This window comes from Argiope bruennichi, chromosome 1 (assembly GCF_947563725.1).
Source record: "Argiope bruennichi chromosome 1, qqArgBrue1.1, whole genome shotgun sequence".
NCBI classification, from domain to species: domain Eukaryota; kingdom Metazoa; phylum Arthropoda; class Arachnida; order Araneae; family Araneidae; genus Argiope; species Argiope bruennichi.
In genome coordinates, this window is record NC_079151.1 from 7,732,242 (window position 1) to 7,747,489 (window position 15,248).

The following is a 15,248-nucleotide window of genomic DNA, read 5'->3' on the forward strand; positions in this document are numbered from 1 at the left end:
ATTAAGAAAAATAGTCCTTTATTAGATATTAACAGCTGTCAATAACAAGCTGTTTAAATTTTTACGAATTAATTTACGTTTTTACGTTTAAATTATTCGAATTTATCTTTGTTATATAAATATTCGTGTAACAAAATGCTTATATGCTTATACTTGAAATTACAATACAATTTTTACCTTTTAACATTTATTTAACTGCATTTCCTGAACTTCCTTTTTTAATATCTAAATTCTAGTTATAAGGAAAGGCTTCTTATCACATTATCTTTAATCACATAAAATATAAGTAACATTTAAATCCAATGTAATTATGATGAAAAAATATCTTAGAACCAAATGTAATTTTGAAATTTTCACTTCATTTCTTGTAGCCTAACTCATAGACTGAAAGAGATTGAAAAATAAGTAAAGTAGCTATGAAAAATTATTCCTTTTTATGTCTTGTAAGTAAATTAAAATTTATGGTTGGAAAAAAGATTCAAGGTCTAATGATTTTTTTAATTGGAGAAAATTAAGTAATTTAAAATTTGGTGAAAAGCAGAGGTTGGTTTGACACTGTAATTAAAATGCTGTTGTTAAGCATAATTTGATTGCAAAAAAATTAAAAATAAATATTGTTAATGAATCAATAAATTAAAGAAAATATTTACTCAAATGCTAAATTTAAATATTTATTTGGGGCAAAAAAAAAAAAAAAAAAAAAAAAAAATATGGAAATTATTTTTGTACAATAATATTTTTAGAAATTATTGGGGAGGAATGTTCAAATTTTTGTATATTTATATTTAATTAATTCGAAAATTACTAAGATGTACAACACACTCCCGCCTTTTTAAAGTCTTTATTTTATATTTAGTAACATTATTTTTATGATCTGTTTGTAGAGCACTTGACAGACAGACATACATATGTTCACTTTCATCATCAGTAAAGATATAATTAAGGAAATCTGGGATTTAGCTCTTAATTTGATATGTGGAAAGTTTTAGTTCACCAACAGTTCTCTGTTATTTATGGTGTGTATACCTTAAGGTGAATATTTATGTATAATATGAAAAATTAATTCCATGATGACAGTAATGTGATCATACTGTCTTAATTGTATTGTTTGTCAAAAAGACAAATCATTAAACAAAAATGCTAAAAACATATAATTTTAAATATGAAATTTTATTTCTACAAAACTGCAAGGAAATTATTTTAGTTTTATAGATTCAGTGAGTATAAATTAAAAAATTTCTTCTCGTAGATAAAAGTTTATAGTGAGGTCTACTTATTTAAAACTATCAGAAATTCTGACATTTTATTCCTGAATCTCTTTCCAATCAAATTCCTTGTGGAATATAGGAAACAATATAATGTTATTAAAAAGTGTTTTATTAATATTATTTATGACACTCAAATTCTATTAGAAGGTGCATAGCAGTGTCATTAAAAGTCATTACAAACTGCTTATTTCTTATGCTGCTGCTATAAGGGCCTTAAAAGTGCTTACTTCTTAACCAGGTGCTTATTTTTCTTTCTGGAGATAAAATAAAATTTTCTAGAAGTTAAATTTGACTTAGTATCTGATTAAATTTTCTTTATTTTGTCTCATTCTTTGATGAAAAGTCTAATCATAAGAAGGAAATTACACTGTTGAAACATTTTTAATGCATATATTTTTTGTGCTAAAGTTTTTTTCTTTTTTTAATATGCTGAGAGAATGTGTATTCAATTCACTATGGACTTAAAAAAATGAATACACTGAACACACATTGAATGGTTGAAGGCTTCCAAAAACAAATATAAAGCAAAATTCTCATGGTGCTCCAAAGAATTTTATATTTCTAATATGGGAGAAGCAACTGTAAAAGTCAAAGACAAGAATTTTTGGAATCTTCTAAGCTTAAAAAATTATCTCTTAAATTCTGTAATCGCAATGCGCCAGTGAAACAACGTGCATTTGAAATCTGACAAGATGTGATAAATTATGTAAAATTAGTTGAAAATTATAAATTTCCCAAAGTTGCCTGTAATTCATTTTTAGGTTTTTCCAAAGCTACTAGAAATAAATTAAAACCTGTGATGTTCTTTTTTTTAACCCCACATGTGTTGCAGATCACATTAAGCCATTTCTTCAAATGTATCGGAGTGATGGTGCACTGTTGCCTTTTTGTACATCTGATATTTTAAATAAGTAAAATAATGTTCTTTTTAAAGTTTTAAAAGAAAATTTCTTGACTGAAACTTCTTCAGTAAATAGCTTATGTAAATTTAATTTTTCTGATAATGAATCCTATTTTGCAATTGATAAAGTAAGTGATGTATACAAGGAGATAAATTATTAAAAAAATTACGTTCCAAAAAAAAAGAAAGTAATATCCCCCAAAATTTATCCGCTTTTGAAATATGCCTGTTATAAATTTGTTTTAAAAATGCTGACATACATATTGAGTCTTACATAAATTATGGTTTAGTAAAATGCTATATGAATTGACCCAATAAACATGATTGAGAAAACTGGCAAGTGTGAATTATGCATGGCAAAGAAAACTAGTAAGTGTGAAAACAAAATTCTTTTGCATCAGAAAAGATAAATAGATGAAGATGATTATGTTGCTGTTCTAATAGGGTATATAGATTTCTTGAAAATGTAGTCAAATTATTCTTATTCGATTTCAAGAATTTTAATGTCAGAAAAATGAGATTGGATGATTTTTTTTTTTTTTTTAAGTCAATAAGCTTACAAAACTGTGGAAGGTTTTGAAAATTATTTCCATTCTTTCTCATGGACAAACATCTCTTGAAAGAGGATTCATTATTAATAAAAATATTGAGATGGAAAATTCGAATGAATATCATGCATTTCACAGCATTTATTCTATAATCTTGTAAAACAATATAGTGGAATTCATTCAATAAACATTACTAAAGAATTAGATATAAGCAGCAGACTGTAATGTACATAAATTATTTCAAATGTGAATTGAAAGCGTTTGAATTAGATTTTCATGAGAAACTTCCAGAAAAGCATTTTAAGTAACTTAGTTTTAAAGTTTAGGAAAAATATGCAGTAGTTACTAGTGGTATTCTTTATTTCTATTTTTTAGTACTGAATAGTTTTTTTTTTTTTTTTCTAAGTCATCTTTCATCTTCATCTAAGTCATCAATTTCATCATAACTTAGTTCTATAATCAAAACTTTTATGTTGATGTTGGTCTTTAATTTTTGCCGGAAAGAGACTTAAAAAGTGCTTATAAACTACTTATTTTTAAAGATAAAATTTGTCTATTCCTCCTGTATTAAAATAATATTCAATTTAAAACTATAATAATCTCTCTCAGATTAGGCAGATTTATCTTTCAAACACTTTTCATAGCATATTTTAAAAAAAAATATGTATAAATACTAATATTTTTTTCATTTGTTAAATATTTTTCAAAGAATCTCTTACTCAGCGAATGGAGGGGAGATAGGAATTGATTTAAATTTCAATGTATTTAATTTAATAGTGAAACATTAATGTTTACATACTTTGAATAATATTCCTTCTTTAAGGATAATTATCATGCTAAGAACTTGATAAGAAAAATTATAATCCCACCATTTTTCAGTTGAAACATGGTAATTAAATTTATCATTTGATCCATTTGCTATTCATATTTAAGTGATTCAGTTTCACCTTTCCCAGAAGGTGATTTGGGAAGGGAGACATTAATCCTACTGTGATTTTAGTTGATCATTGAGAAACATCTGAGCCTGGGCTATGTAAAAGTGATACTAGAACAAATATCCACACATGCATAATACACCTTGAATCTTTACCATATTCACTTTGGATTAGTCAAGCTCCTTTATTTTAAATACACCTTAAATATTGTATATAGAGATTTTTATTCTTAATATTGTATACATTAATATTAATTGTATATAGAGATTATCTAGATTGCCATGATTAAATTTATATTTCTTATTTTTAGGTCGAAATGATAAAGGCCAGCTTGGTCATTGTGATAATAAGAGAAGAGATATTCCAACTATTGTTGAGACTTTGAAGGACCACAATATTATTTCTGCAGCTTGTGGTCGATCGCATACTTTATTTCTCTCTGGTACAATTTTATTTTCAATTCATCATTTTATCAATTAAATATAGATTCATGTCTACTGGTTCACTGGCTATGAATTTAAGAGAAAAAAAATTATTATAAGATACTAGTATAGTGATGAATTTAAAAAATAAAAAATAAATTTATAAAAACAGTTTTAATTTTTAGAGGACAATAAAAGATGTTTTAAAATTGTTTTAATTTTTTATTTCTGAATTTCATTTGTCAGTGAATTCATATTGCCTTCTGCTCACAGTATTATAAAAAATAAATTTTCATATAATTTTAAATATTTTATTTGGTACAAAAGTAAGTATTTTGGTACATGTTTGGTAAATATAAACAGTTTGATTGCAATTGTTTTGATTTTTTTTCTTCTTCAGAACAATTTAAATCAAAACATTTTTTTTTTCTAATGAATGTGAAGTAAAGAGAACCATTATGAAATTCATGGTAGTAAATCAACAAAAGCTTATAAATAAATCAGTTATCAGTCTGGACTTCATATTATATGAATAAAGAATATTTTATACAGTAAAGCTCTTAAGAAACATATTTTTTGTAGAAGCACAGGGATTTCTTTTCCTAAATAAAAACCTGATTAATTGGTGGTATAAATCAATTAAAAAAATTAATTAGATTTTGTACTGCCATCTGTTGTCTGCCATGTATTTTCCTTAATAGCCCCCCCCCAAAAAAAAACACTATTGTCTATTAAGAACACGAAAAAACTCAGTTTTGAAAAGAAGCTACTGCAAGCACTATGTCATTATTTATCTAAGCTTTTGAGTAGTATCTTAAATCTTCTTCACATTTCCCCCAAAATTTGCAAGTTTTATAAACTTTTTAGGGGTGGGAAAATCTGTTATTTCCTATATTATTGTCAAAGACAGTTCTAAGAACAATGAATGATGTATCCCAATTTCATGCTTTCTACATTTTTGCAAATATTGTTTCAAGTTAAAATTTGTTCCACAATAGGCATTGCTTTTTAAATGCATTAGTTTTCTATTATATATTCAGCTATCAAAACTAATCTATTGAATAAAATACTTTACAAAATTTTGCAGGAGTTACATAGTAAATTAATACCTCTATTATTAGAGCATTCCAGAGAGGTTGCTGTAAAATAAGTTTTACTATGAAGGAAGAGCCCCCCCCCCCATTGTTTAAACAGAACATGTTAATAATTTTACATTTATTACAAACACTGTTTGTAATTTTATGTTTTATTAATTCTTGGTGCTTTCCTGCAGAAAGAGGCATTGTGTATGCTACTGGTGACAATAAAATGGGCCAGTGTGGTGTAGGATCCCAAAATAATGCCATTAATATTCCTACAAAGGTGAGTTACGCCTCCATTCTGTACATAGTTTCATATTTTATTTACAAATTATTTAATTTGCTTTGTTTCATGTTTTGTCATCAATTATTTACTCATCTTCTCATGTTAGAGTTTGAAATTTATGTATGTATATTATTGGTAAAGTATATAGTTTTAATATTTCTAGAATTTTATTAGTCCAATGAGTCATTTAATTGAATTGTGATTTCAATATAGTAAAAAAATATATCTGTATTAGGTAAGATTATTATTAATGAATTATGAATATATGACTAAAAGAATAGAAAATAATTATAATAGTGAAAATTTTCTTCTGCTTAAGTACAAAAATAAAAAATCTGTTTATTTAATTTAAACAAATTGTTCTAGGTTTCTTTCAAAGGAAGGTCTATTATAAAAGTTGCTTGTGGTGCTGAATTCAGTGTTATTGTTGATGTCAAAGGTGGCATGTATAGCTTTGGTTGCCCTGAGTATGGACAATTAGGTAATTCTTAACCTTTAAAGAAGTTAGTATTTTCAAGTATTATGCCTGAACCTTTTGAAAACTAAAACTACATTAGCAAAATTATAGTTTTAGTTTCATAGCATATGAAACTAAAACTATATTAGCAAAATTATATCTAGAACTAAATTATGAAAGTCTAGAACACAAGTTCATTTATATTTAAATTACAAAATGCAGAATTGTGGGTGTGTTGTTTCTCTGTTATATAATACGCCCATAATTGTAACAGCAGCAGAAGGCAAGGGCACAGAAGTCTTTCTGTGACTCAGTTGTGAGATCTAAAGTTAAAAGAACTGAATGGAATAGAAAGCTTTTGGCTTATTTCTTAACATTTGCCCCAACTGATCTAAATTATCTTAAGGAATGTATTTTTTATTTGTGTAATTTTTTTAAGTTTATACTAGCCAATAAGCATGTCACTGATCGATTCTTAACATATTTTTTATAAATATGGACAAAAATATTTATTTTTAAGGTAAATTATTTTTATTTAAAGTAAAATTAGAGTATTTGCTGCACCAAATGATTTTTTTAGATTTACAAATCTTATAACTTTAAATGAGCAATACTTGTTATTTCGTGCTTCTTGGAAATGACTCTAACAATTCTGGTCAAATTTTATATTTAGATAAGGTTTTGTTTTTTAAGTTTATTTATATAGGTGTCTTTCTGAAAAAACACAATTTTTTTAATATTTTTTTATAACTGAGTATTGACTGAATACATAATCTGCATAAGCGTATCAGAGATAGATTTGTGGTTAGAACTTTGGACTCCCATTCATTTTTCTCATGTTTGATCCCATGTTTGTAATTTAATTAGATTTCACTTATCTTAAATGCTAAATTATAACATATGATGACAATTTCTCGCCTCACCTACAGATATTCTTTGCAGTGCTATTCACAGCATTGTCTCTTGACTACAGGTGTTGATGAATGACTGGCATGATGAGCCTTTATTTTAAAGAACATAGCCTTTGCAAAAAAAACCAATTGCTGTGCTAATTAGTGCTCTTGTTATATAAAGAGCCATCTGTTGGCTATTTTTTGGTTTTAATAAAACCCCATGTCATTTCAAGCATGTGTGTCAATTTGTACATCTGTACATATAGTACATCATAAATTATTTAATTTTCAAATATTAATGAACTTGGTATATTCAGGGTTGCCATGATTCTAGCAAAATAAAAGGAATTTAAAAATCAACTAAAAAACAGAAAATGTAAGAAAATTTTAAAATTTTTCTAAAAATTGGGGCATTGAATTTTAAGTTTATTTCTTTTTGTTTCTTTCATCTAAAAATTTCCAATCTCTAAACATTGTAAGAATAAAAGATCTTAGTGATATCCGAATTAGAAATAAATATTAAGTTTGAAAACAAAAAAGTAATCTAAAAGAAGGAGACGATGAATCCGGCCTAAAGACTTTTTCAAAGGTCACCCTCAAGCAGGGATTTTTTTTTGTATATTTTTATTAGTTTTGTTCTGGGAATATTTATTTCTAATTGAATTTCATAATTACTGCCTTTTTGATTGATAGTTTCTTCTTCTAAAAATGAAATACCATTCGGGGTTGTATAATGCGGAAACTTGCCTCTTTTTTTCTGTATAGATTAATTTCATTTCAATTTCAGAGACAATTATTCTCATTCCATGAGATTCCTGGATTAGAGCTAATGAGGATGTGCAAGACTGCTTAACTGCATTTAGAATACATTTTTGGAATAGAATAATAGAATAGAATCATTTCAACAATGAACTGCTGAAAGCCTATATTTAATACAGATTAGAAGGATAAAAATATAAATCTTGATGTTGCTAAATTGGTTAGAGAAGCTCTGCAAATTTCATTTGCTGCATTCTGTTCAGCAGGCACATATTAACAATGCCAAAAGAAAGAGAGATGTTTGAGAATCTTAAAGAAGTTATATCAAGCTGGGACATGTATTTACTTTTAAAGATTAGTATAGATGTGCCAAATGTAAATTCAAAATTTTCAAAATGTGTTAAGGAAGAGCTTCTGGGTCAAAATGACAATAAAATTTTAGATCTAGGTACTTGTGAACTAAACATAATCCATTGAGTGTTTCAGTTTGAATGTAAATCTACCAAATGGAAAGTAGATGTTATTCTAAGAGCAATGTATAGAATAAATTATGATAGTCCAACTAGACATGTCGATTTCCTGGGAGTTGCTGTTCTTTTGAATTTTCATAGAAGTTTTATTCTTTCCATTGTGTAGAAATATCAATATGTGTAAAAGTATTCTAAAAGTTTTTGACAGTATTAAGAAATGCATAGATTTCAATTTAAAAATCTTTTCCTGGATCTGTTACAAGTGATAATATTATAAATGCTTGTCAGGATAAATTGATTCTGATTAAAATTAGCTTTTCTTATATTGTTATTATTATTTAGACATGTCTTTAAAAAAATTTGATATTTGAACCAATGGCATCTTTTTTATATAAAAATCCTTTAATTTTTATTAAACAGTTAATTAAAAATTGTCAAAAGAAGGATATTCAAGGAGGATAATACATTTATATTTGATAGAACTTGATCCGATAAATCTAAGGTTTAAAAAAATACTGATATTGGAATAATGAATACAAATTATTTCATTACTGGTGGAGCTGTGCCTTTTTAGCCGAGTATTTTATATTTGTGCAATATATTAAAAAAGAAAAATATTTGAATTTGTATCTAAAAATTTTAGTCTTTTAAAAGATGCAACTTGTTTTTCTGCATTTAATGATGATAAACCTTACTTTTTCCACATTAAAGCTATGGATTATTGTTATTCCATTATAACTAGCAATGAGTGCTGTTCACATATTCTTATTTTGCATATATGCACAGGGGAAATGCAGCGAATTCTTTTGCAGATCTGAATGCCGACCCTGATGTATTGGAATAATACACTATTATGTGAAAAACAAATGATTGATTTGCTTCATGTTCTTTATTTCAAAGCAGAAATTTACTCAACATGTTCAGTACATACACAGATCCAATTTGAATTTTTTGAAAACTTTAAAGTGTATACAAAGAGTGGTTTGATTCATTTAGATTATTTGTATTCTATAAGTTCAAAGACTTTCTTGATTTTGGTTAAATTTTAAAAATAATTCTTGTATTGTCACATGGCAGTGTGGCTGTGGAAAGTGGATTTAATATAAAAAGAATATGCTTGTTTAAAATCTGAAAGAAGATTCTTTAATTGGTCTAAGAATTGTGTATGATGTTGTAAACCTTTATGGAGGGCTTTGTAAATGTTCCGATTTTAAAAGATTTGCTTCAGTATGCTAAATTAGCACATGTATGGTGGTATAAAACTTTAGAAAAGAAAGAAAAAAGTTTCAAAAAGATAAAAAGAAAGAGTTCAACAAACACAAAGCAGTATTGCAAATTAAATTGTTGCAAGAGAAAAAAAAAAAATGATGATTGAAAAAAATCTGCTGAAGTTGCAGAAATTGATGCCCAAATATTAAGTTAGTCTCAATAAATAAATGAATTAAAAGAGTAATCTTGCATTGTAACAAAAAGTAATCTTTTTTCAAGTAATCATTAAATGGTTTTTATAAATAATTAAATAGTAAAAATGGTATTTTATGTTTTATTTCTCCCGAGTCCTTAATTTTGTATGACTTATAATTAAAGAGCGTTAAAGGTATCAATATCCCTCCCCTCCTTAATATATAAATTTCGCAAATTCTAGGTGATAAATAAAAAAAAGTTTATATGTGTGTAAATATAAACATTCTTTTAATATACTATTATTTTGAGTGATGCTAAATTTTTGCTTCATTTCTTTGTTTTTTCCATTCATTAAAACTATGGAATATTGTTATTGCATTATAAGTAGCATATGAGTGAACAAACAGCACTTATTGGTTCACTCTTATTTTGCTTATATATACAAGGAAAACACAGGGATCCCCCCCCCCCCCAGATTTGAATGGCAGTCCTGATATTTAATACTTTGTGTGTTAAAATACAATGCAAATATTGAAAATGCTGTATTTAAATACATAATTCAGTAATGAATTGCACGTTGAAAAAAACAATAGTATGAAAGATAAATTATATTCGTTACTTCACAATTTAGTTTTTTTAAAAAATTTCACTGAGATATTTAATTAAGTTGCATAAATTTGAGTGAAAAAATGTACATATTTATAACTGTAAGTAAAATTATTCTTAACTATTGAAAAAAAAAAAAAAACATTGCTTTCATTACAGTTGTTTTTAAAATTTTATAAATTAGGGATCTTAAGTGTAATTAACATATTTCTTTCATAGAGACTATGTTGGAAAGAAAATGATGTTTATTAAGTATCCTAAATGTGTTATTGTTGGGCTTGTATTTTATTGATGTGCCATGGCATGTTAAGTTTGAACTTAATGACCTCCTTTCACCCATCCCCCTGAAAAAGTTCATTCCTAGGGGGAAAAAAAATTCTTTTACTAAAAGAGTTTTTTATGTTAAAATTGCTCAGCTTTGCAAACTTAACATTATTTAACATTGTAAGAAACCGATGTTACTCCCAATGCATTCTGTTGACATAACTTTTCTACTTTCAAGTAACTTTTGATTTTGCCACAAGTTAATAAGTTTTTTAGGATTAATTTAAAGTGGTTGAACATTACAATAGGAAACCCATTAAATATAATGATTTAAAAATTTCAAAATATTTACTAATATTTACTACTTATATATTACCAGTTATTAAAATAGGTTAATAAATATTTAAGGGCAACTCCGAAGATAAAATATTTTCTTCCATTGGTTCAGTGAAAATTGGAGCTCCTTCATAGTTTTTTCTGCTGTGCTATGACTTAATTTACATTTCTTTTCTGTTTGATATTTCTGTTCTATACTGGGGAAATGTGCACAGATTTTCAGCTTTTATTGTTGTTCTTCCACATCTTTGATTTTAGATGGAATACCCAATTATTTAAACAAAATTCTTGGAAAATTAAAATAGGTAAACATTTTTTTTTTTTTTTTTGGTTTAGTGCCTGATTATTTAAAACTAATCTGCTGTTTTCAAATATGAAAAAAGTTTTCTCAATCATCTGTACTTTGCAATTTAATTCAGCTAAATTCTGAAATTTTAAAAATTTTAATGAACATTTTATTTTTTGAACAGTATTTATTAAAAAAAAGAGTATTAATATTTGCCTGTAATAATGGAAAAAAAAAAGTTTTACAATGATTTAGAAAACAATGTTATTATATATTTGGTCATGGAGAAGATTTTTTTTTATAAACATCATTAGATAATTTATATGAACTTAAAGATAATTCAGAGTCCCCTTTGTTATAAAGAGACCATTTAAAAAAATCGTTAATTTTCTTTCCTGTGTAATAGTAGAGCAAAAAAATATCACTGGATAAGGAAAGCATGATCTATCTGAGGATATGGATAGTGGAGAAAGAAATGTTATTCATGAACCCTTAGTTGGATGAGAACATATCTTATTTCCACTGCTTATGAAACTAAGAATAAGATTAGGCCAAAATTAAAGTTAAAGAACTTGATTAGAATAACCTTTGCTTTGGGAGGACGGGGGAAAAAGGCCCAAGATAAGCAAGAGAAACTTAATATTTTTTTTAAGTAAGCTATTTTAGATTCACAGAAGTTTTTTTATGTATTTAAAGAATTCAAATATTTTTTTACAAATATGTATATTAAAGAAAATGCTTTTTAATTTAACTCTTATAACCCAATTCTAATTTAATATGTTTATTTAAATGACTTTGTACTCATACCTAACAAACGATCTCTTGGGCAAAACCTGAAATTGTATTTGAAACGTATGAAATACATCATGCATAGAATCAGTTTAAAAAAATATCTCAATGCCAAAATCTGTGTTCGTCTATAAAATTGCTTGTTCTTTAAAATGGTATATATTGCAATAATTCTTTTCAAGAGTACTTAAGTTTTGAGCTTGATTTTTATTACTTAGTTATATTTGTGCAGGTTGAGGTTCGAACTCGTAACGTTAGGGTTCATAGCCGAGTAACAAGGCCACTAGACAAAAGTGTACACTCTTCTCCGGAAGTTGTTAGCTGGCTTATAATGTTACCACCACAACAGTCCCCCACCAGTGAGTCGGTAGAGTTTATCGCGCCAGTTATGGCGAGCAACGAACGTGATTATCGCGCCAGGCGTTGTGACGAGCGATGAACGTTGTTATCGCGCCAAGTGTTATGGCGGGCGACGGCGAGCGTGTGTGAGTGGTTGCTGCCGGTAGATGGAGCCACGACAGCCGAATGAAGGATGCGGTTGTTCAGAACCAGGGTCACTAATGTGCAAGTTGAGGTTCGAACTCGCAACGTTAGGGTTCATAGCCGAGTAACAAGGCCACTAGACAAAAGTGTACACTTTTCTCCGGAAGTTGTTAGCTGGGTTATAATGTTACCACCACATATTAATAAGCGATAATTTTGAAAGCTGAAAGTAGCATTTTTGACAGAGATGACTTAAGAAGAACAAATGCAAATTTCTTCTTGTTGCTCACTATTTTGAAGAAGCACTTGTAACAACATATATTTTCTTTCTGATATATATGAATATATTCGGTAAGGCATACCACGAAAAAACTTTTTTTTTTATATATATATATATAATTCAAAGTTTGAATTTAATTGAAAAATGTCACTAGACTCGAGCATTTCCCAAAGAAAGTTTTAATCAAATTGAAAAATGTTTAGGTTTCCAAATTGCCTCTAAAGTTTGATATTTTTTTTTAAATCAAAAAAGTAAATTTTTTGTTAAAAAAAATTAACCAAAAACAAAACAAAATGTCCAAATATAAAAACGTCAATAATAGTAAGAAAATATATGCATGTCATATAAAATTTATATATTCCAGATTAACAGCAATATGAGGGTGTATTGTTGACAGTGTCATTTACTTCTTTTTTATTTTTTTAAATTTAACTTTAATTGCTTGTAACCATACAAATGAAACTTTTGCCTATTGTTGAATATATATATATTGTATTTTTTTTTATACATTCCTGTAGTATATATAGTAAAGTGGGTCTTCAGACTCTGTATGTTAATTTTGACAGATAACTACATGGGTATTACTAATTGGCTGTCTATAATGTAATACAACCATTTCTCACAACTAACTGAAATCATACCCTCCAACAATTACAAAAATTAGACGAAAACTACATAATTATGGAACTACAATGAAAAACTATGAAAAGTTTTTTAAAAATGGATATATATACGGAAAATCTCCAAAAAACTGACTGTATATGCGGAATCTTCTAAATATGCTGAAAATATCCTTTTCCGAATCTTCGTTCGCAGCATTGTGGATAATGAAAGTTTTTTTAGGATGTTCGGGGGGGGGGGGAGCAGAACCTTGTTCCAGCAGGGATACAAAAATTCTGAATCCACTGTTCATAACAAAAATGAATATGGGAATTTGTTATGACTTAAGAAAAACCAGAAATGCTTGCTATCTAATGAAAAATTGTAAATGCCTAATAAATTATTTAATCAACAATATCATGTTATATGATTTATTTTTTTATAATTGCTTCACTTATATATTTAGTTATTACATATAATTGTTCACAAGGATAAATGTCTGTTAAATAATTTTGTTTGAAAATATTTAACACACATTTAATATTTAATTACTTGAAAATAGTATAATTATCGAAATGTTTGAAAATATCTCTTTTGACGAGTTAAAAATCTTTGGAAGTACTTATTCTTCAATAATTTGTTGGTATTAGGTTATTTGTAATGTAACAGTAAGAAGTGCTACTGGTGACTGGGTAACCCTTTTTGGAGGAATTAAATAATTTTGTTAAAATATTTAATTCCATCTAGTGGCTAGGTATATAAAGGATTTAAAAATCCCTTTGCTCTCACAAGCAGTATAAAGAATTGTAAAATAGATTACAGAAAATTTTAAGCATTTGTCATCTCAAACAGCGAGATTTCTTCTTATATCAAGATTGCTGGACAATAGAAAACAAAACATCATTCCACATCTGCAATTATAACAAATTTGGAACTAACATGAAAAAACTATTTGACTTTTTATAAAGATAAATACTTTTGAATTTTGAATAATATTTGTAATTTCTTAAATTTCTTTTTAAAATTAAATTTTATTTAGTTTTATTGTTATTTGAAAAATCAGTTTAATTTCCTAAAATAAAAATAAAATGTTCTAGTGAACATCGTTTCATTTTGAAATAGGTTTTATTTGTATGGCAACAAGTAATAAAAATGTTGACTAGAAGCAAATGAAACTGTCGATAATAGACCTTTATTTTGTGAAAAATGGATGCGTTTTTTTAATCTAGGAAACTAAATTTTACACAATCTCTCTCTCTCTCTCTCTCTCTCTCTCTATATATATATATATATATATATATATATATATATATTATAATTAGCAATTGAAACTCTATATTTTGATACTTCCCTAATTCTGTTTTTAAAAAAATTGAAAATTTGTGTTTTCGACCGAAAAATTAAAACTTTTGGCAGCATTTTATGGGCCTTAAATATTTTTTGGTTTGACTAAAACGTTTTGGTGACCCTTTTAAAAAAACTTTTACCAAATTCAAATTTTAAATTTCAAAAAAAAAAATTTTTTACTTTATACACCTTATATTCATATAAAATTAAAGTGAACTTCAGTATTTTCTGATTACATTCAATATTTATTTTGTTAGCCATATTTATTTTTATTGCTATTTTCGTTTTTAGATATCAATCAAATGTGTAGAAAAAATTTATTCTGTTATCTTAAAGCATGCCCTAAATTCATGAATTATTATTATTTTCAAAAAGAATGAACATTGATTTACTTCTGTATGGTCGACAGATAAACAGGTGATGTAGAAGATTAACACTTTCATTTTCTACTCTTTTCATAAGTAGTTATTTTTCTACATCATTTGAAATATTTAATAAAGTGTATTGCATATGGTACAAATTTTAACACATTCATAATTTTTAAAAGGAAACTGGACCATCTTGCAGTTTAAGTTCCTTAATCAGGGTTGCCACGCCACTGGGAAAACACAGGGAATTTAAAAATCGACAGAAAGGGAAAGGAAATTTGAAAATTTCCATAAAAACCGGAAAAATACAAGGATTTTCAAGTTTCTTAGTTATTTTTTTCCGACCTAGAAAATGCCGATCTCTAACGTTTGGATGAATGTAAGATTGTAGCCACAGCTTCCGAGAACGAAACAATACCTTTCGAGATTGTGCAATCTGGAAAATTGCCTCTTTTCTGCTCTCCCCT

The 15,248-nt window shown here is 27.0% G+C and overlaps 1 protein-coding gene across 2 annotated transcripts in view; it reads left to right on the forward strand.

Annotated features, from left to right (window-relative positions):
* Window positions 1–15,248, forward strand: part of LOC129978958 (protein RCC2 homolog) — a 52,677-nt gene that overhangs the window by 21,724 nt on the left and 15,705 nt on the right. For both annotated transcript variants that reach the window (XM_056090675.1, XM_056090676.1), the window contains exons 4-6: window positions 3,963–4,094; window positions 5,348–5,436; window positions 5,806–5,920. In XM_056090675.1, coding sequence (XP_055946650.1) covers window positions 3,963–4,094; window positions 5,348–5,436; window positions 5,806–5,920 — 336 coding nt within the window. The remainder of the gene's footprint in view (window positions 1–3,962; window positions 4,095–5,347; window positions 5,437–5,805; window positions 5,921–15,248) is intronic.